The sequence below is a fragment of the Malania oleifera genome, chromosome 7 (genome assembly GCF_029873635.1).
Source record: "Malania oleifera isolate guangnan ecotype guangnan chromosome 7, ASM2987363v1, whole genome shotgun sequence".
In the NCBI taxonomy this organism is placed as follows: Eukaryota; Viridiplantae; Streptophyta; class Magnoliopsida; order Santalales; family Ximeniaceae; genus Malania; species Malania oleifera.
Genome location: NC_080423.1, coordinates 44,353,327 through 44,376,460, shown reverse-complemented (window position 1 = coordinate 44,376,460; position 23,134 = coordinate 44,353,327). Strand labels below are relative to the sequence as shown.

The 23,134-nt window shown below is 36.9% G+C and overlaps 1 protein-coding gene across 1 annotated transcript in view; it reads right to left on the bottom strand.

Moving 5' to 3' along the window:
• Positions 1 to 384: 384 nt before the first annotated feature.
• LOC131160332 (subtilisin-like protease SBT2.3) overlaps positions 385 to 23,134 on the bottom strand; it is a 39,235-nt gene continuing 16,485 nt past the window's right edge. Inside the window, exons 6-10 of the mRNA XM_058115920.1 lie at positions 22,146 to 22,428; positions 20,732 to 21,063; positions 20,291 to 20,561; positions 19,813 to 20,094; positions 385 to 1,042 (exon numbers count right to left, since the gene is read on the bottom strand). Of these exons, the coding sequence (XP_057971903.1) occupies positions 621 to 1,042; positions 19,813 to 20,094; positions 20,291 to 20,561; positions 20,732 to 21,063; positions 22,146 to 22,428 (1,590 nt within the window). The 3' untranslated portion in view covers positions 385 to 620. The remainder of the gene's footprint in view (positions 1,043 to 19,812; positions 20,095 to 20,290; positions 20,562 to 20,731; positions 21,064 to 22,145; positions 22,429 to 23,134) is intronic.

Below are 23,134 nucleotides of genomic sequence, written 5' to 3'. Positions count from 1 at the left end.
TCTTGTTCTCAGCTGAGAGAAGGTGCAAAAATTGATAGTCCTTGTGTAATGTAAAATTAGGGAGCTTGTGAGAGAAAGGAATACAAAGGGGCTCATAGGCACACTACTTGTAATGTGAGGTTGGCACCTCAAGGATCTTGGAGAGCCAAAAATTTTAAGTGGCATAATCTTCGTGAGGAAAGAATATTGGATTAGTAGAAAGCTTAAAGGAGTGGATGTTGATTCTAAATTTGGACTAAACAACTATATAAGTGATTGTGTCTCTTTTCTTTACTCTAACAGTTTTAATCGCATCGTGATTGTGCATTGTTGTAATTAATTTAGAATAAAGTTTAAAAAATTAGAATTCAACTATCGGCCTAATTCACTCATCTTAGATTGTTGTTTGAACTAACAACACCCACACACACACACATCTCTTTGAACCATTAATCAATCCCAAACTACATACAAATGGTTCAACATTTACATGGACTTTAGTGATAATGAATGAAAAAATTGATCAATATATCACCTACACTTAACCAAAAAAAAAAATAAAGGCAAAGAGGGCCAAACAAACACAAAAACAGAACAAAATATAAGGAGAAACAAAGGAAGAGAGTTGCCAGCGTCCATCCTCAGCTGCTAGTAATGTTACAAGAAAGTTTAGTGATGATTGACAATGGAATGTTGACAGTGTGACCGCGATCCCCATAAAGTCCAATCCGTCCAAAGCTTGGGGTAGAGCTGTTCATTGTAGCATTGAAGGATATGGTCAAGATTCGACTCTCGCCAGTCACTATTAGGAAGCGAGTGGGAGCCACCATTACTGAAACTCCACCAGGAGCAAACCATCCAACGGCATAGGTTTCATTGCCCCCAACATTATACACAGTTCTTTGGAGCGTCAAGGACTGGTTCAGTTTTGCTATTGTGATGGAGGGCAAGTTCAGTTCTGCGCCATTCATTGCAGAAGCTCCACAGTTCTGACCAGTATAATTTAGAACCACAGAAGCTGATCCATTAATGCCGCAGAGAAACGACATATAATCATCATAACCTACAGCAACAAACCACAAAATTGAAAAATTAGACATAGCATAGAACTGAGCAAAAGAGGAGTAATTTTTGGCGTTCTCATATATATATATATATAATTAACACTAGGATTCCAATTAATGCATAAAATATTTCTGTACTAGATTCTAAGAGAATTTGCAAATGGCATGCTATGTGGGGAGGATAAAATTAGCCCGTGCTGTACAAAACTAAAAAGTGGTCTTTGACTTCCAAGGCCCCTAATATGTGGGAAACATTTACTGAATCAAGCTCCTCACAAAAGGGGAATCAAGGGAGATGAAGTTCATAAAACCAAGGTAACTACCCCATTAGCATAGGGGCAACAACTCCTTGGACCGTGCCTATATATGAAAGGGAGCCGTAGGTTGAAAGGCATCAGATACGGTTGCAATTTGTTTTTACTGATAACCAGCAGAATACTGAAACAGTACTTTATATCAAGGGGCCCAAATGCAGGAGACTGAGACTGCCTTTAAATATGTGACCTTCAAGTTTGGAAAGAAGCTTTAAAAATGGTTTACAAATTAATGATTGATACTAGAGGTTATCAATTATGTAAGTGGAGGGCAGTGTGTCCTGCCTTCCAAACATTTTTATAAGAGGTGCAAGTCTAGGCAATTAAGGCTTCTATATTAATTTGAGACATGCAAGTGATCATTTTGGTTGGTTAATTGAATTTTTGCTAAGCTCTCCCTCTTTCTCTGTCTCTCTGTCTCTTCCATCCAACTGTTTCTCCCTCTCCCTCACGACACTTCTCCTTTCTCTCTTCTCCCTTTGTTCCTCTATTTCTATATCTTCTTTCTTCTCTTCTCCCCTCACTTTCCTCCTACATCAATATCAAAACCCCAATCCTCTACCATTCATGATTCTCTATCATTCTCTACCTTCATCTCCACGAACAAAGCCCCTTCAGTCTAAAAAGGGAAAAAGCAAATGTGAATACACCATGGGAAGTTCCCAGTGCATTCTTATTTTAAGATGTACCAAGTACCATATGAGGGGTGAGCAAAAATAACCGGAAAAATGGAACTTGTAAGTCCAACCCAAAGAATTGTTGGAAAACTGTGCAGCAGACCCTCCAACAATTAGATGAACCCCCTCTAGGTAGTGATGAGACAAAGGACTGAAGCAGAACCTTCACCCTTCCTAAAGCAGGAGTTGCTTGGGTGAGCACCTCTTGAAGACAGACCACCTTTGAGACTATTAATGTGGAACAATTTGGGAAGCTTCTACTTGGGAGTGGCATTGTTGAGAACAACCAAGGATGATATTCAACTGGGATAATATTCAACTGAGCCTCTGGAGGAGGTCTAGCAAAATGCAATTTCCATGTATCCCCAAGATACCTTGTAAGACTTCATCTCATGCGAGCAAGTCCAGCTAGTCCATACCCTTTGGTGTTAGGATTCCCAAATCAATTGGGATTTCTAATTAATGTGTTATGATTCTGAAATCAATTGGGATTCTATTTAATGTTAAGATTCTATTTAATGTTGAGATTTTTGTTTAATGTGTTAGGCTTCCCAAATCAATTAGGTCCAAGTCCATTGAGGACTTGGATTGGAATATTTCACATTCCTAATAATAGGATTCCCTACCCTATATATATATCCCTACGGGGCTTTTTCATTCAAGCAAAAACATAATTCATAACCTTGGGCTAATTTGGAGGTAGATCCCCCCGAAGTAATCAACATTGTTTTCTCTTTCAATTTTCCAATTTCTCTACAATAAAACCCTGGGGTCTTATCATTTGGTATCTAAACCGATGTTCTTGTGGATGCTGTTAACCCGCCAACAAAAGGAAGATCTTGGAATTCTTGATCTTCACTTGTACGCACACAATGGCCTCGGAAAACTTAGCAGAGTCCCAAACGGAAGCTAGGTTATAGGTTGAACTTAGCAAAAAGTTTAAACCTCAATTTAAAGAGATCTAGGCATCTCTATCTAAGCTACTCATTACATCTTCCCCTAAAGAGAGAGAAGATAATGCCTCTCTAAGTAAGCTAATCAAGAGAGAAGCTAGCTACATATGTGTGAAGGAGGTTACCAAGGAGAGCATAATCATGGTCTGATATGAACCAACAAGCTCCGATTGCATAGGATGATCTGCACATGCCAAGCGGGCCCATCACAAGAGCTAGAGCCAAGAAGTTCAAGGAGGCTACACAAGGACTAATTGAGAAGTTGCTTGAGCAAGAGTCAATGAGGATCATGGACACTAAAGAAAAGGACTTTCTTGAAGAGCCTAAGATGGTAAATTGTCTAATGACGTGTGAAACTGGAACCTTAAGCCAATATGGGCTGTTTTGGGAAAATTTTATTGTTTTAATTAAAGTATGGGCTAAATAGTGGGCCAATTGTGTCAATTAAGCATGGCATGTGACTTGCACATGTTTCATTAAATGACATGGCATGCTTAAGGTTATGTGGGGCTATTTTATTGGCCGAATTGATGTCATAGCCTATTTTTATTGGCTGGGCTGATGTCATGGGTTTCTTTTATTTTCTATAAGTAGCCAACTCTTTATTGTATTGAAAAAGAAGATATTGACTGAATACAATTCGAAGTGAGGTTTATTTCTCTTCAAGTTCTTCATTGAACTTTCACCGAACTTATCAAAGATGCTACCTTTGTAGCGTTCATCCATTAATTTGATATTCTTGGTTTGTGCTTCATGTCAAGCAATAGGTCAAGGATCCACTACCATGTCGAATCTTATTTTGGGTTTGGGGTTTTGATAAATCTGATTTGGGGTCTCCGGACGTTCATTCTTGGGGTTCCGCATCATTTAGTATCAGAGCTTTGGTTCAAATCAAGTTCTATCTATCTTATTTTTCTTGTTTTCTTTCGAAAATTCTTTTATCTTATAATCATTTATCCTTATTTCATATTCTTCTATCATCCGATCTACCTATCTTGTTTTTCTTGTTTCAGAAATTTTCCATCACTTCTTTAATATCATCCATCATCAAGATTGAATCTGTTGTGGTTGGAAATTGCAAGAAACACATCAAGGCTGATTAGAGCACAAAAAAAAAAAAAGTCATTTTGTGCATTCAAAAAAAAAAGCAGAAAAGGCAGTATTTTGCATTCAAAAAAACAAAAAGAGGAGGCAGTAGCTTGAAGGTTTGTGCAATTTGTGGTTGCACTTAACTTGGATTCTCCTTTTCCTTTATCTTAGTCCATTCTAAAATCTATTCGATTTATTATTCTAATTCGTGTTTGAATATATCCTTGGTCGAGTTGGTTATTTTGTTCCACTGAATTTCTTCTTATTTCGTTTGCGTCATTATTGTTTTCTTCACTTCTTTTTGTCTTTCCTTCATTGTTTTGTGTCCTGATTTAGTTGTTCTATTGTTATTTTCAATGATATCTTGTTTCCTAATTCATTGATTCAATTGTTGTGTTTGGTTGAACTATTGATTTGTTTGTGATTTGTTCACTAAAGAACTAAAAGAGAAATCCTGAGTGGTAAGAGGCACGAGTGTGTGAGCGTATCAGAGGGAAAAAGCCAAAAAAAAAAATTGTGTCAAAACACAAGCGTTGAGTGTCATTGTTTGAGGGTAAACACGTAAGGGAGTGGGTGAGGAATTTTTTTCTCTCTAAAATCTTTTTTGCAGGTTTGAAATCATGAGTAGAAAGGCGGTTGGTGCTAAAACTTCCAGCAAGGGTATAGAGAATGGGAACCCTCCACAAGACTCATTCTTCACCTTGCAAGCCATTCAACAACAATTTGAAAGACTCAATATGGTTTTTGGGGAGTTCAGAGATAGATTGGATAGACAGGACGCAATTGATGGACTGAGAAAAGAGCAATCCAATGAAAGGCGGCGAAGGCCACATACTCCTCTGATTGCTAAATTTGAACATGATATAGGTAGCAATGATGCAAGTGATGATGAACATGATGGTATGGGCAGATTTGCTTATCGAGGTGCTAGGCAAGAGCGGCAACCTCAATAGAAGCCAAGGGGTCGAGATAACATCGATAGAAACATCGGAAGCATCAAAATGAAGATCCCTCATTTTCAAGGGAAAAATAACCCGGATGTATACCTTGAATGGGAGAGGAAGGTTGAGCTCATTTTTTAGTGTCATAACTATTCCGAAGAAAAGAATGTGAAATTGGCAGCTGTGGAGTTCATTGACTATGCACTAGTATGGTAGGATCAAATTCTTCTTAATAGGCGTAGAAACATGGAAAGGCCTATTGAGACATGGGCTTAAATGAAGGCAGTGATGAAGAAGCGATTTGAACCAAACCACTACTACCGATACTTATACCAACGTCTTCAAAGCCTTACCCAAGGTACCAAAAGTGTGGAGGACTACCATAAGGAGATGGAGATGGCTATGATTCGGACAAATATTGAGGAAGATAGATAAGCTACAATGGCACGATTCTTATGTGGGTTGAACCAGAAAATTGCTAACATAGTGGAGCTACAGCACTATGTGGAGTTAGAGGACATGGTGCATATGGCAATGAAAGTGGAGAAGCAACTCAAACACAAGGGTGGAAACAAGCATGCCACAACAATTTCAGCTTCCCATTCCACATGAAAACTGAATTAGGAGAAATCAAAAGAAGAAAGGGTTGTTTCCAAATCTCAAGAAGAGAAGGAGAAAGGCAAAGACAAAGTGAGCAGCCATGAAAAAGGTACAACTTCTTCTTAACCTAGTAGGTACAGAAATACCAAGTGCTTTTAAGTGTTTGGGAGTGGCCATATTGCATCACAATGCCCAAATAAAACAACAATGATTATGAGAGATGATGGTACTATTGAGACTGATGATGAAGAAAGTGATCATGAGTCCATGCCTTCACTTGAAGAGTCTAGTGATGTCGAGTATGTTGTCCATGGCGAGACATTAGTAACTAGGAGAGCTTTAAACATGCATGTGATGAAAAATTAAAATGAGGAGCAGCGTGAGAATATATTTCATACTCGATGTTATATCCATGATAAGGTGTGTAGCATGATCATCGATGGAGGGAGTTGCACTAACGTAACTAGTACCACATTAGTAGAGAAGTTGGGGTTGCAATGCATAAAACATCCTAGGCCTTACAAAGTTCAATGGTTGAATGAACGTGGGGAGGTTAGGGTGAATAAGCAAGTGCTGATTGTATTTTCAATTGAAAAATATTCCGATGAGATTCTATGTGATGTGGTCCCTATGCATGCTAGTCACATCTTATTGGGCAAGTCGTGGCAATATGATCGACGTGTCACTCATGATGGGTTCAAGAATAGGGATTCCTTTATAAAAGATGGGAGGAGTGTGACCCTTGTACCATTGACTCCTAAGCAAGTGCATGAAAATCAAGTGAGATTGAAAAGAGCAAATGATGAGAAAAACAAAAGAAAGGCTGAGAATAAAACAAAAGGAGAGGCAAAGAACATTGGAAAAAAAGAGAGGAGAGAAAATGAGGGCAAGAGAGGAGCTGAAATTAGAAGAAAAAAAAGTGGTAAAAATGAGGAAAAAACAGCAAGAGAGGAAAAAATGAGTTTGTATGCAAAAGAAAAAGAGTGTAAGAAGTTTTTTATGCACAAAGACCTCTAGTTGTACTCATGTACAAGGAGGCATATTTGAGCACTAACGAACTCACCTCTTCCTTGCCTAGTGCTGTTGTTTCTTTGCTGCGGGAATACGAGAATGTCCTTCCTGTAAACGTGCCCAATGGTTTGCCACCGATTAGAGGAATTGATCTTTAGATTGACTTCATCCTCGGGGCTACGATTCCCAACCATCCAGCCTATAGGAGCATGTGAGGAGTTGCTAAGGAACTTCAAAGACAAGTTGAGGAGTTGCTAGCCAAGGGGCATGTGAGGGAGAGCATGAGTCCATGTGCGGTACCCGTGCTATTGCTACCAAAGAAAGATGGATCATGGAGGATGTGTGTGGACTGTAGAGCCATTAATAAAATCACTGTAAAGTATCGTCATCCCATCCCTAGACTAGATGACATGTTAGATGAATTGCATGGCTCCTGCATCTTTTCTAAAATTGATTTAAAAAGAAGCTACCATCAAATAAGAATGAAACCGGGTGGTGAATGGAAAACTGCATTTAAGACAAAGTACGGTTTGTATGAATGGATGGTTATGCCATTTGGTCTCACCAATGCACTTAGTACTTTCATGCACTTGATGAATCATGTGTTGCGCGCATTTATAGGCAGTTTGTTGTTGTCTACTTTGACGACATCCTAGTGTACAGCAAGAATCTTGATGATTACTTAGATCATTTGAAAAGTGTACTGGATGTTCTTAGGAAAGAAAAATTGTTTACTAACCTAAAGAAATGTAATTTTTGCATGGAAAAGGTTATTTTCTTGGGTCATATGGTGAATGCTAAGGGCATAGAAGTGGATGAGGAAAAGGTGAAAGCAATAAAAGATTGGCCAACACCTAAATTTCCAACTGATGTACGTAGTTTTCATGGGTTGGCTAGTATTTATAGGCGGTTTGTGAGAGATTTTAGCACCATTGCTGCACCTTTAACTGAAGTGATAAAAAAAAACGTAGGGTTTAAATGAGGAAATGCACAAGAACATGCCTTTAAAATACTTAAAGATAGGTTTATGTTCTGCTCCATTGTTGTTTTTACCTGATTTCACTTAAACTTTTGAGATAGAATGTGATGCCTCTGAGATTGGTATTGGAGCTGTTTTGATGCAAGATAAGCATCCCATTGCATATTTTAGTGAAAAGCTCAATGGGGCAACATTGAACTACTCCACGCATGATAAAGAACAATATGCCTTGGTGAGGGCATTGGAGACATGGCAACACTACTTGTGGCCTAAAGAATTTGTGATCCATTCTGATCATGAATCATTAAAGCATTTGAAGGGGCAAGGTAAGCTAAATCGTCGCCACGCCAAATAGGTAGAGTTCATCGAAATCTTCCCATATGTCATTCAGTACAAGCAGGGGAAAGAGAATGTCGTGGCTGATGCGCTTTCTCGCAGGTATGCCTTAATTACTACACTTAGCACTAAAGGTTTTGAGTACATAAAGGATTTATATGCTAAAGATTTTGATTTTGCTAATGTGTATGAGTTATGTGATAAAGTTGCGTTTCATAAATTCTATAGGCATGATGGATATTTGTTTAGGGAGAATAGACTTTGTGTGCCTAACTACTCCTTAAGAGAATTGCTTGTGCAAAAGTCACATACCAGGGGTTCGATGGGACATTTTAGGGTACAAAAGACTTTAGATATTCTGCATGAACACTTCTTTTGGCCACATATGCGTAGAGATGTAGAGAGAGTGTGTTCTAGATGCATTTCATGCATCTCATGGCATTTATACTCCTTTGTCTGTACCTAGTGAACCTTGGGTAGACATTTCAATGGATTTCATATTAGGTTTGCCTAGGTCCAAAGGGAGTATGGACTCTATTTGTGGTGGTTGATAAATTTTCTAAAATAGCACATTTTATTCCTTGCCATAAAATTGATGACGCCACAAATATAGCCGATTTATTCTTTAGAGACATTGTGCGATTGCATGGCATTCCTAGGACAATTGTGAGTGATAGGGATGTTAAATTCCTTAGCTACTTTTGGAAGGTTTTGTGGGGAAAGTTAGGAGCTAAGCTATTGTTTTCTACTGCTTGTCATCCTCAAACTGATGGTCAAACCGAAGTAGTTAATCGGACTTTAGCTACCTTATTGCATGCGGTCATTCAAAAGAATTTAAAATCATGGGAAGAATGCATACCACTTGTTGAGTTTGCTTATATTAGAACTGTGCATGCTTCTACTAATTTTTCTCCATTTGAAATTGTTTATGGTTTTAATCATTTGACTCCATTGGATTTGATGCAGTTACCTGTGAATGAGATAGCTAGCTTAGATGGACGACACAAGGTTGACTTGGTGAAGAGGATCCATGAACAAGCATGGCAGCACATCGAAAAGAAGAACCGACAATATTCATCTCAAGCCAATAAGGGGCGCAAGTTCGTTACTTTTGAATCGTGAGATTGGGTATGGATGCAAGACCCAACAAGGGAAAGATAGTGTGACTAAGTATTTCAATGTCCTTAAGGGACTGTGGCAGGACTTGGATCTATTCAATGATTATGAATGGAAGAGCCCTGATGATTGCAACTACAACAAGAAGATGGTGGAAAATGCAAGAATTTTTAAAGACTCAATGATGAGTTTGATGAGGTCAGGGGGAGGATTCTTGGCAAACAGCCTCTGCCTCCAATCAAAGAGGTATTTTCTGAAGTGGGATGTGGAGATAGTCGCCGAAATGTTATTCTAAAGAAAAAAGGGGCTGATGGAACAGTTGAGAATTCGGCTTCGGTTGCTACTAATCCTACTGTTTTGGCTACTACTAATGCCTCTGTACAGCGGTCATATCCCAATCAAAAATCTCGAGTATGGTGTGACTATTGTAATAAGCCATGCCATACCCCAAGAAACCTGTTGGAAACAACATGGAAAACCAGCAAATTGAAAAAGCAGCAAACCTGGACCTGGAAACAACCAAGTGATTCCTAGAGCAAATGAAGCCCAAACCAATGTTCTAAGTTCAGAGCAGATGGATCAGCTTCTTCAACTGCTGAAAACCAATCTAATATCCGGTACTTCTATTGGTTCCATGGCCCAAACAGGTAATATGTCGAGTGCCTGTTCCAGCTCTTTAGCCTTTGCACCATGGATTATTGATTCAGGTGCATCCAACCATATGACTAGTATATCTCAATTGTTTCAATCTTATTATCCTTGTCCAGGTTATAAAAAGGTTAGGATTGCAGATGGGAGTCTTTCATCCATTGCAAGAGCAGGTTCAATTAGAATTTCCGGGTAAATAGAATTAATATATGTTCTTCATGTTCCTAAACTTACTTGCAATCTTCTGTCTGTTAGTAGATTATCCCATGATTCTAATTGTCGCATCATATTCTTTGATTCTCACTGTGAATTTCAGGACCAAAACTCGAGGGTGATGATTGGCAATACTAGGATGATTGATGGCCTTTATTATTTTGATAATACCCTATTCAGCAATAAACAAGCTCAGGGCTTGAGTGGTAGTATTAGTTCAATCCCTGTGCGTGATCAAATAATGCTTTGGCATCTTAGATTAGGGCATCCTAATTTCTTATTTAAAATATTTGTTGCCTAATCTATTTAAAAATTTGAATTTTACTTCTCTTCATTGTGATGTGTGTCATTTATCAAAAAATGATCGAGTTCCTTATATTTCAAAAGGTTGCCGTGCATCAAGACCTTTTAATTTGATTCATAGTAATGTTTGGGATCCCTCCAAGGTTACTAACTTATCCGGAAAAAAATGGTTTGTGACTTCTATAGATGATCATACTCAAATTTGTTGGGTATATTTGATGAATGGAAAATCTGAAGTTGAAATATTATTCAAGATATTTTATAGTATGATCAAAAACCAATTTCACACAAAAATAAGCATACTTCATACAAATAATGGTACAGAATATTTCAACCAAGTTTTGGGAAATTTTTTGAAAGAAAGAGGGATTCAACATCAATCCACTTGTCATGACATTCCACAACAAAATGGCATCGCTGAAAGAAAAAATCGTCATTTACTTGAGGTTGCACGGGCTATAATGTTTTCAATGCATATTCCAAAATATTTGTGGGGAGATGCTATTCTAACTGCTTGTTACCTTAGTAATAGAATGCCTACCCGTGTGCTGCAGTATATCACTCCTTTGGCATGCCTAAAAAAATCCTTTCCTGATAATAGGATAATTTCTGAACTGCCTCTACAAGCATTTGGCATGCTCTGTTTTTGTTCATATTCTCCAGCTCACCTTAGATCTAAACTTGATCCTAGGGCTGAAAAATGTGTGTTTCTTGGATATGCTCCCAATAAGAGAGGGTATAAATGTTTGAATCCAAAAACAAAAAAAATTCACATCAGTATCAACAACGTTGTTGTTGAAAATCAATCTTACTTTAACCAAACTTATCTTCAGGGGGAGAAAGAGTGTAGTGAAGATTAGTTTTGGCAAACTTTTATACCAATGCCTAATGTTTTCCTTGACATTGACATCCCTATACAAAACATTCAAGGAACTGAAATTTTAAATAGTGAAAAAGATGGAAATCCCAATCTGCCTATACAAAGCATAAGGGAATGACAAATAGGGGGAGAATTGCATCAGAATGTCAGAGCAAAATCAATCATTACCTCCAAAAACTGGTCATTTGGAAATCCCAGGTAATCCTTCTACTACACTTCTAGTTGATCAATCTACTGACCTTGATGTACCTATAGCCATTAGGAAAGGAGTTAGAACCTGTACCACACACCCCATTGCTAAATATTTATCATACCATAGACTCTCTCATAATCATAAGGCCTGTACATCCAATATTTCTCACCTATTTGTTCCAAGAACCATTCAGGAAGCTATGGATCATCCTGATTGGAAGTTAGCAGTTTTTGAAGAGATGAATGCACTATGGAACAATAGTACTTGGGAAATTGTTGATTTGCCAAAGGAAAAGAAAATTGTAGGTTGCAAGTGGGTGTTTACAGTTAAATGCAAGGCTGACGGCAATATAGAGAGATATAAGGCAAGACTCGTTCCAAAAGGGTTTACACAAACATACAAAATTGACTATCAAGAAACTTCTCCAGTGGCCAAGATAAACTCAATCCGAGTGTTACTCTCCTTATTTGTGCATTCTAACTAGCCCTTACGCCAGTTGGATGTAAAGAATGCCTTTTTAAATGGAAATCTAGAGGATGAAGCGTTTATAGAATTACCACCAGGTTTCGAAGGTAATCTTGGCAGAGATAAGGTGTATAAATTGAAAAAATCATTGTATGGGCTCAAGCAATCTCCGAGAGCTAGGTTTGAACGCTTTGGGAAGGCTGTAAAGGGTCATGGTTATAGCCAAGGTCAAGCTGATCACACCATGTTCTATAAGCACTCAAGTGAAGGGAAGGTTGCTATTCTAATTGTCTATGCTGACGATATTATTTTGACAAGTAATGACAGCAAGGAACTTGAGAAATTAAAACAAATGCTTGCTAATGAATTTGAGATTAAAGACTTGGGTGACTTGAAGTATTTTCTCGGTATGGAATTTGCAAGGTCAAGAAAAGGCATTTTTGTTTCACAAAGCAAATATATGCTTGACTTTCTTGGAGAAATAGGTTTACTAGGGTGTAAAGCAGCTGAGACACTTATAGAGCCTAATCTTAAACTACAACCTGCCAAGCCTAAGGAAGTAACCAATAGAGACCAAGACCAAAGATTGGTTGGAAGGCTACTTTATCTATCACATACATGTCCTGACATAGCCTTTGCTGTCAGTATGGTAAGCCAATTCATGCACTCACCGGGGCCTGACCACTTTGATGCAATTTATAGAATCCTGAAATATTTGAAGGGACCTCCAAGAAAAGGTCTATTGTTTGAAGAACGTAGACATCTACAAGTTGAGGTATACATTGATGCAGATTGGGCTAGGAGTATAACCGATTGAAGATCAACTTCTGGTTATTGTGCCTTTGTTGGTGGAAATTTGGTTACATGGCAAAGCGAAAAACAAAATGAGGTAGTGCAGAGGCAGAATTTAGAGCAGTTGCTCATGGAGTTTGTGAAGTGTGGTGGATTAAAAAAATTATGGGAAGAATTGAAAGTCACTAATCCGCTACCTATGAGACTGTATTGCGATAACAAATCAGCCATAGCCATTGCTCACAATCCAGCGCTTCATGATAGAACAAAACATGTTGAGGTCGACAAGCATTTTATAAAGGAGAAGCTGGATAGTGGACTGATTTGTTTACTCTATATCTCTACTACTGAACAAGTAGCAGATATACTTACAAAAGGACTACCAAAGAAGCAATTTGAAAATTTGATCGGCAAGCTGGCTATGGAAAACATCTTCAAACCAGCTTGAGGGGGAGTGTTGGAAAGTTTCAAAAATTTATCCAGTCAACTCTCCTTGATTATAGGAGAAATTTTTGTAATTATGTAAATAATCTTAAGAGATATTCTAGGAGATTTGTTAGCAATTGTCATTCCTTCCTTTTTTCTATTCTTTCCTTTATTATTCTTTCCTTTTAGATTATCCTTGTAGTCTATAAGACATTCAAACTGTACCTAATTTTACAATAAGAAGAAATACTATTTCAATTCTTCTCCACTTCTAGACTTATCTTTTTTGCTTTGCTAGCAACCAACTGAATGACTAGGTGTGATGGCTCCCATGGGCCAAAATGGATCATCCAAAATTGATCAAATTGACAAGGAGTTACATGATAAAGACAAAGTGCTTCAGCTACTCAACCTTGTATGAAACAACAAAATGATAAGCACCATAGTATAAGGGAATTCTCAGTGGAGGATTGGATATTTCTCAGGCTACAGCCCTATAGACAGATATATGTGACCATTCATTCTTTAATGAAGTTGTCTCCTTAATTTTATGGGCCCTAGAAGATCCTGGAACGTATAGGCCCTGTTTCTTATCGTCTTGACTTATCAACAAGTTCTAAGGTACATCTAGTTGTTCATGTCTCTTGCCTCAAAAAGAAGTTAAGGGAAGCAAATTACTATGCGGCACAACTTGCCTAATGCTACGCCTATTGGTGAGGTTAAGTGCAACCACAAGCAATTTGGATTGCTAACTGGTCAAACATTAGAAGTCAATACATCATAGAAGTTTTAGTTCACTGTTCTCACTTACCACTTGAAGATGCAACTTGGAAAACTCATCAATCCTTGGAGGAGATATTCTCGGAGTTTAGCCTTGAGGACAAAGCTGATTTGAAGGAGGTAGGAATGTTAGGATTCCCAAATCAAATGGGATTTCTAATTAATGTGTTATGATACCCAAATCAATTGGGGTTCAATTTAATGTTAAGATTTTCATTTAATGTGTTAGGATTCTCAAATCAATTAGGATTGAGTCCTATTAAGTTCTTGGATTGGGATATTTTACTCTCCTAATAAGAATAGGGTTCCCTACCTTATATATATATATATATATCTAAGGGGATTTTTCATTCAAGCAATATCCCTCGAAGTGATCAGCCCTATTTTCTTTCTATTTTCATTTCTTTCAATTTCCCCAATTTCTTTACTATAAAACCCTAGGATCTTATCACTAGGTCTATTGTTCTCTACATCTACAGAAAGTCTTGCTAGCCATGGAAATAGTCCCATCTTGTCACTCAATCTAGTAGTTCTAGTGATTCAAGCTCATAGTTCATTTGTGCAATACCACTGCTGCCACACAAAAGGCCATATATAATTGCTTGTTGTCCCATCGAATCTTAGCTTTGGAGCGTGAGGCTTCGGACATATCCAAAGTTCAGGATCAAGTCATATATATGACATTGAATAGTTAGGAGATGATTAGTTGGTGACTAAGGAGAGTGATAACCACATTTTAGCTGGTGACTAAGGAGAGTGATAACCACATGCGGTGAGGTGCGTTCTTGTCCACTACTATGTATATCGCAAGAAATGACTACAATTATTCACACCTCATCAATCTAGTTAATAAAGAGGGAGAGCAGATTGTGGTCTTAGATTGGATACACATGATAGGTCAACCCTAAAAGGTAGAGAAACATAGCAGTGGACAAGGATAGGTTTTACTATGATGTTCTACCCACGATCATGGTCTTAAATTTTCACGAAATTGTCGAAATTTCCGATTTTCGTCACCCTTGAAATTGAAATGGCATTTGATTTCCGTCTTGCATAATTTCCGTCAAAATCTCAACGAATCATCCGAAATTTATCGAAATCTCAAAATTTTAGTGAAACTTGTCAAAATTTTAACTATACGATGAAATTTCGTCAGAATTCAAATAAGAAATTTAGGAGTGAAGTGAAATTTCTATCCTAATTTATTTTATTAAAACAAAAGATTATTACAAGTGCTTTTGAAATTATATGAAAAAATAAACTTACAGTAACATTTTATTTAACCATTCATGTCTAAATTATCATTATTTGTATAATAAATAATATTTAAATGATTTATGAATTTCATTTGTATTAACTGAATATGTTTAACGTACACTATCTTACGAATATGTTTGATAACATACTATTTTACAGCTTTTCCACCTCACACAAAACATAGATGTATTTAATTTGTAATATATTAGTCCTAAAACTTATATTATTATTTCGTTAACCATTTCTAAAGTTTCACAAAGAATTCCATGCTTTACTACTAATTTTTGTTATTTTTTCAAATCGAAATTGAAATCGAAATTGACATTGAAATAGAAATTTTTGTACTTTTGGAGCTTTGAAATTTGAGTCTAAATCGAAATTCAAGACCTTGCCCACGACTAAGGTCCATGTACTATTAGGACATCAACGGTTATCATATCTTGATGCGACCAACCAACATCAAAAAAACATATGCAATTTAGGTGCAAAGACATGAACTGATTTGACACCACCACCACCACCACCCCCAGGCTCCATTTGTTAAAAATATGTTCGCTCTAAGATCATTAATTAACATGAGTTTCCACCTGAGCTGGAGAAATTGGGGTTAATTTCTCTAATGCAATATAGTATTGATTTTTGAAAAGCTCACCAAATTTTCCTTCAATTTAAATTTTTAGGCATTTCAGCTAAAGCCCCATGCCTTGAAATTTTATGAATTTAGGTTAAAATGTTGAACTAATAGCCAAAACTTCAAAATCAACCAAAAAATTCCAAAAAAAAAAGGGGGAGATTTGGGATTTTTCATTTTGTTTCTAAATTATTCACGATCATCTATTTTGATATTTCCCAAAGTTTCATTCACAACTTCCATGATTTTACAAGTTTATGATCTTTCTTCATATCAAAATCAAAATTTATTTTGAAATCAAATATTTATGTTGAAATTGAGACCAAAAATTTTTATAATCAAAATTCTAGTCCCCAATAGTTTTCCTTGTGAGTTATCGCCAATGCAATTATTAAAAAATATTAATAAAAAAAAAAAAAGTGTGCTTGAATGGGTACGTAGGAAAGCTAAACAACTAAAAGTTCTTAACCTTTTTTACTCCAGAGGAAGATGAATTTTGGAAGATGCACTTGGAAGCAATCAACAAGATCATCATCAAGGTATAAATTCCAATGCCTAGACCTAAGAATATGTCTGACATGCTAGCTAGCGCTAGTTGTCACTCCAAGATCAACTGGGTAGCGCTTATCATCATCTTTGCATTAGACTAAAAATATTAATAGAAAAGTGTATTTAAAAAAGCAAGGATGGTGGTTTGTTTTAGTAGTTAATCATGCTTTTTGGTCTCTCTAGTGCTCTTGTAAGAGTGGTGAAGACTTGATAAAAATGACCTATCTGTTCCTTCCTAGAATTATCATAGAATGGCTATAGGATGTGCCATAATTCTACCTGCTTGAATGGGCAGGTAGGAAAGCTAAACAACTAAAAGTTCTTAACCCTTTTTACTCCAAAGGAAGATGAATTTTGGAAGATGCACTTGGAAGCAATCAATAAGATCATCATCAAGGTATAAATTCCAATGCCTAGACCTAAGAATATGCCTAACATGCTAGCTAGCGCTAGTTGTCACTCCAAGATCAACTGGGTAGTGCTTATCATCATCTTTGCATTAGACTAAAAATATTAATAGAAAAGTGTATTTAAAAAAGCAAGGATGGTGGTTTGTTTTAGTAGTTAATCATGCTTTTTGGTCTCTCTAATGCTCTTAAAACTTTCTCAAGGATTATGGCACATCCTATAGCCATTCTATGATAATTCTAGGAAGGAACAGATAGGTCATTTTTATCCAGTCTTCACCACTCTTACAAGAGACAAGTTTACAAAATCTTCACGAGAGAACTTTCCTCAAAACTAGACTTCTCTTCCTAAGTTTTATAGTACCCAAAAAAGGTCAAATCAATGGAAAGCCTCAAAAAGGTTTATAGCTTTTATGGTGAAGCTACTTTCTATAGATGTTTTAACATCTTATATCAAATTTGATCCCTTTAAAGAGAGCTTTTCTAGAAAGCAACTAGGGATGTTGTTTAATGTTAAGACCAAGATGACTATGGGTAGGAACTTGGTGGTGTTTTGACCCAGAGAGAGGACAAGTCAATCGCTTTCTTTAATGAAACACTCTCTAGGACTAGACAGCAGTAGAGCAACTATGATGAAGAGTTTTATATATTACCCGAAGAATTTGTACTTTGTTCCAATAAGCATCTAGGTCATCTTTATCAAGTATTCACCATTCTTGTGGGACACAAATTTTATTAATCTTCAAAAGTGTGCTTTCCTCGAAACTGGAGTGCTCTTCCTAAGTTTTATAGCTGCTGGCTTGGAGAAAGGTCAAGTCCATTAGAGGGTGGCCTAAGCCTAGGATTATCTTTCTAAGGTTTGTAGCTTTCATGGCATGGCTACTTTCTATGGGCATTTCATCAGCTTTTGGTATATCATGTCTAATCTTTTAGAGATAATCCCAAAATTGTGGGTTACTCTCGAATGAATTTAACCTTTTCTAGGCCAGTTGCTATAAAACTAAGAGCAGTCTAGTTTCAAGTTTTGTAAATTAATATAAAACTGTCCCCTATTGCTTTCACGAAATGGCTACTTTCCTAACGCACTTCATTAGGCTTTTTTGTTGAAATTAAGAAGAAGATAACTCTACAATAGCTATAGGTGGTGTTTTGAACTAGAAAGGACACTTAGTAGCATTCCTTAGTGAAAATCTCTCTATAGCTAAACAGAGGTAAAAAGTTTATTTTGCTACCCCAAGAATTTGTACAACTGAGCACTGTAATATTTGAGTTAATTAAAAAAGGAATAAGTGTTTCCTCAAGCATTATTCTCGTGGCAAGAATAAGGTTGTCAATAGCCTCAGCCGAGTTAACTATTCTTGATATGATGAGTGCTATGGCCATACAATTTGAGAGATTTAAGGATGAGTATCTGATTTTGGCATCTTTAAGGAGGTGAGTGATGATAAACATAGGAACTATGTTGATTTGGTAATCCAAGAGAGTTACCAATTTGAGGGGCACTAGGCTATCTTAGTTCCATGCAAATGGTTTAGCTGACCATTTAGGTAGAGAATTGCCCTTGTTCAAGATAGGCTTGATCAGCCTTCCTTAAAGAGAGGTATCTTTAGGATGGTTTACCAATACTGCACTTGTCACTAGAAACAAAAAAAAACACTGAACTTGTACAGTTCTTCCCTTACCCCCATGTCATGGAAGGACTTGATTTGGACCTTTGATTGCCAAGAACAATAGTTTGTTCCAACAGCAAATGATTTTGAATTCTAAGGTTTGAAGAAAACATAAACTCAAGATATTACGAATTTTTCTCATAGAAAACTAAGAAGAAAAAGAGTAGCCAATGTCACCAGGAATTTCCTAAACTGACCAACATAATACCAATATTAATATCCTAAGTCATTCATAATGAGGAGAATTATATATAGATGACGCTGCCTCTAGAATTAAAGAGAGGTGGATGAAACAAAATTGCTGCCTTTCACTGTCATCAAATTAAAATCTTTCGAGGCTTACAAGCTAAATAAGATGACGCGTTAATATAAAATAATATGTAAACACATATTATGAGCCATAAGGAGGACTTTTGCATTTCTTACCATACCCCCATGTCATGGAAGAACTTGATTTGGAGCTTCGATTGCCAAGAATAATAGTTTTGCTCCTACAGCAAATTATTCTTAGAATTCTAAGGTTTGAAGAAAGAATAAACCCAATACATTATGAATTTTGCTCATATAAAACTAAGAAGAAAAAAGCCAGCATCACCAGGAATTTCCTAAACTGACCAACTCAATACCAATATTAATATCCTAAATCATCCATAATGAGGAGAATTATATATAGATGACGCAGCCTATAGAATCAAAGCAAGGTGGATGAAACAAAAAGTGATGCCATGGCAGGTTAATATAAAATAATACGTAAACACATATTATGAGCCATAAGGAAGAATTCACTACAATATTCTTTTTAATGGGCAATGGTACAATTAATTGCAAAAACTAGGGGGGAAGATAGATGTTGATGTAAGTGGGGACGAGTTGAGGACAGGACGAAGGCTGAAAAAATATTTATTGTTCAAGGCAATGATGAGAACCCAACCGCTCTAGTATCTAGTACATAACAAATGATATGATCCTATGCAGAAAAGAAAGCACTCATGCATTGCAATATATATATATATATATATAATATTTCTCACCATGCATGATATGTTCACTTGATCAAAACAAAGTATGAAACTAGCAACTGAATGGTTATTAAGAACAACTTTGCACCAATTAGCTCTGTATGAGGCTATTTCCTAAGTTAATATAGGCCATTCTGTAAATCTAGTAGAGAAAGATTGTGCTACAGTTGATATTACCAAATAGCGATCTGATCTCTCATAGCCAAATTCATATCATTTTCTAAACTCTTCAAATATAATACCCAGTGCACAAGGCCCCCACCGCCATCAAGGGCAGGTAGGGCATGCAATCATACCACACTTAGAGAAATTGTGTTTCTGAGTTAAACCTCTAAACCTTCCAGTTTGGATGAATTTAACGAACTCACAATTGAACCAAGGACAGCTCTCTTTGATTTCAAATTCTTCAATTATATTTAAATGAGAGAGAGAGAGAGAGAGAAACTAAAACCACAGCTGTAGGTCTAATGGGTTGGAAATTAAACTTCCATAATGAAAGAGTTGACTAAAAAGCACTTACTGGAATCAAAAATCAGTCCTGGATTCAGAGCTGCAGTTGGATTCACAAAACCACTGCCCATGTCAAAGGGCGTCGCAGGAGACTGATTTAGATCTGGGTTGGAATAAGCACGCTGGGCCATTATGGGCCCCCCAGCATTGTCAGAGAGAGAAGCTGTTGTGGAAAGAGCAGATCCAATTGCTGAAGGACTAAAATGGGGAAACTTCTGCTTAATCAGTGCAGCAAGGCCAGCAATATGAGGAGCAGCCATGCTTGTCCCAGACATCAGTGCAAAGTTTTCACCTAAACAGTTAACATAATTTATTAATTGAAGACTTCAAATGTAGCAATAACACATAAAACTTTTATATGTTGCACTGTCTATGTAACACCTTCAAATTCACCTATACAGTTAACATAATTTAGTAGTACTGAACACTGCAAATGTAGCTATAACAGTAAAAACTTCAAATGATGCACGGTCGGTCCATGTAACCACCTTCAAATTCAACAGAATCTGTGCCAAGAAAACTCCAGGCAGCCCATATCGAATTTCCAGGAGCTACCAAGTTCGGTTTCATTATGTCAGCATCATCAAGGAAACTGTCTTCTGGGTCTGGTCCTCTAGCAGAGTAGTGCATAACTTTTGGAGCAGAATTGCTGTAGTTTGCTTTAATTCCTCCAGAAATGCTTGCAACTGCCCCAAATTTAATAATTCTTTTTGTAGGTTGATCCATCTCCAGAGAAGAATTGTAGTATTTTAGTAAAATCTGCCAAAAGAATGACATCCAGTGAGTATGCACAAACACAATATAAACAGGGCACGAAACATACACAGACAGAGGGACTGAGAACAACATTATAGGCAAGAAGACATGGCAAAATGCATGCCCCAACTCCACTAAATCAGTAGAAGTCTCAAAAAGAATGCACACTGCACCTTAGAATCATCCGGGGATGGAATTATTATGCCAGATAATCTCATTGGGACTGGATTAAGCTGAAATCCTATTACAAAAGGATCCATGTAGAACACAACACCAGCAGCACTAAGGTTATCCGCTGTTTGTAAGGCCTGCTTAATGGTGGAGAGCCCTAGCACAAATCGAATAGAGTAGCTGCAGATCAATAGATTCCCTTGGATGAGATCCCTATTCAAGCTACTTGGGTCTTGGCATTCACCCACATACATATCATTGTCAATTGTTGTGTCATTGTTCAAAGCATGAACTGCAGAAACTAGCGTATACATTGCACCTTTATCTGTCCCAGCTGAAGAAAAGTAGAAACCACAGAAGGACAAATAGTTAGTTGATGTAATGCAGTGATCCTGAAGAAAATATTGACTCCAACCAATTGGACATCTAAGTGGGTTCTATATAGTCCTTGAAGATAATTAATAGTTGTAAATTTCTCATAGTTTATGAAAACATCAAAGTTGTATACTTGTGTGTGCATGCGTGTTGTGGTTCTTGTTGAGGAGGGGGGGGGGGGGGGGAGCGTTGTTGGGTGGGGTTTTTCTTCCCATATTTTTTAGACCAACAAAATAGTAATCATGTTAGCCAATTTTTCTACTATGTTGTCGTTAAATTTGGTTTTTCTTTTTTTTTTCAAAAAGGAAAATGTTGCTCTTACAGCAGTCCTTTACTCCATGAAAGATTGAGCAAACTTCTTGTAGCATACAGGACCAGACCATTTCTACCACATGGGATAAGATGGAACAGGAAAAAAATTATTTAGCAACAAATTTTTCTGTCTGTCAAAGATCACACTCAGAATAGTTTCATAAAATATCATCATTTCTTCTTCTTGTTTGAGGTCGGTCAAAGGTTAGCTTGCACTCTAAACTTCATCTGTGAAGATAAAACCATCCAGAGATTCAAAATGGCTTTCTATCTCACAATTCTATAGTTTACATTGCCAGTAACTCATGCCACCTTCATTGGGTCTAAATTTTCATTTGAAAAATACTATGAATCATGCTCAAATAATTCAAATATTCAGGCAGCTGAGCATGGGTACTTGAAAACACCAAATACACTGATACTGTAACCTTTGACAATATGTTTTTTAGCCAAATAATAAATGTATAGTAATGACCCCTTCACATATTTTCTCATTGAATACGAAGGGGGTAAAAGAATTTTCAGAAGATGTTGCTCATGCTTTAACACAAAACTTTAAGAGTTTCACAATAAAAATATAAAACCATAATCGTACTTGTCAGTTTTCTTTCTTTTACAAAATTTAAAGCCTGTCATGCCTGATGAAATGAGAATATAGATGTTTATTCACAAGATCTTAATAAAAACATAAAGAGAAAAACAAAGAAACAAATTGGGATACCAACTTACGTGCAAGTCCTACTCCAGAAATGGTTATGTTGTTGCCCAGAACTATAGAATTATTATAGAATCTGTCGTGAGTGGCAGCACCAACAGTGAATATCCATGGACTGAAGGAAGAAACACTTTTGGGTGATGGTCCAGTATTTCCTGCTGCTTGCACAGCAAAAATACCTGCCTTAACAGCTGATAGCAAGGCCATGTCTATGGGATTAAAAAATGTTGCAATTCCAGTAGGACGCCTGTTGGGAGTGATTGATAAACTTACTATGTCAACTCCATCCTCAGCTGCCTGTGAGTTCAACAACGGACCATCACGACGATATAATAAAAATATTAATGCATATATGTTTCTGTAATGAACATACAGAGGTTTGTTTGGGACAGTCAGATGGTTACTTCAAAGTAAATATTGTGAACTATATCAAATATAGAACGATTGATATGATTGAGTGGAAACAAAACAATTTGTAAACACTTAACAAAACTTCTGAAAGAAAAATAGAGATCAGATAAATAGATGCTTTTGTACAATTCATTGTAAGAGTACTAGAATTCAGAGCGAAGGCTGATTAGTCTTACTATCAACAAGGCAAAACCAGCGAACCTTAGAAGAAAAGAACTATCAAATTAGAAGGAAAAAAGGTCTTCAGAAACAAGATCATAATACAATCTGTTGTCACTCCTCAGAAACATTCAACCTTCTATGACACAAACAACATGCTGAAGCCAACACAATCAATTTTATATGAAACAAACAGCTTGCTCAAACCACACACACACATAATGAGTATCAAGCAAGCCAGTGATGCCAGCATACTTTTCCTGCAATGGGGTGAAAGAGTGAGGGTACTCTGACTTGAGTATGCAAGCCAGTGATGGTAGAGAATGGAAATTTAATGTGGCTACCGATCTATGCCCAGTATTAGTACTTGATGGTGGAGAATGAAAATTTATAGAGGATATTTCTACATTGCACCCAAACCAGTATTAAGGGG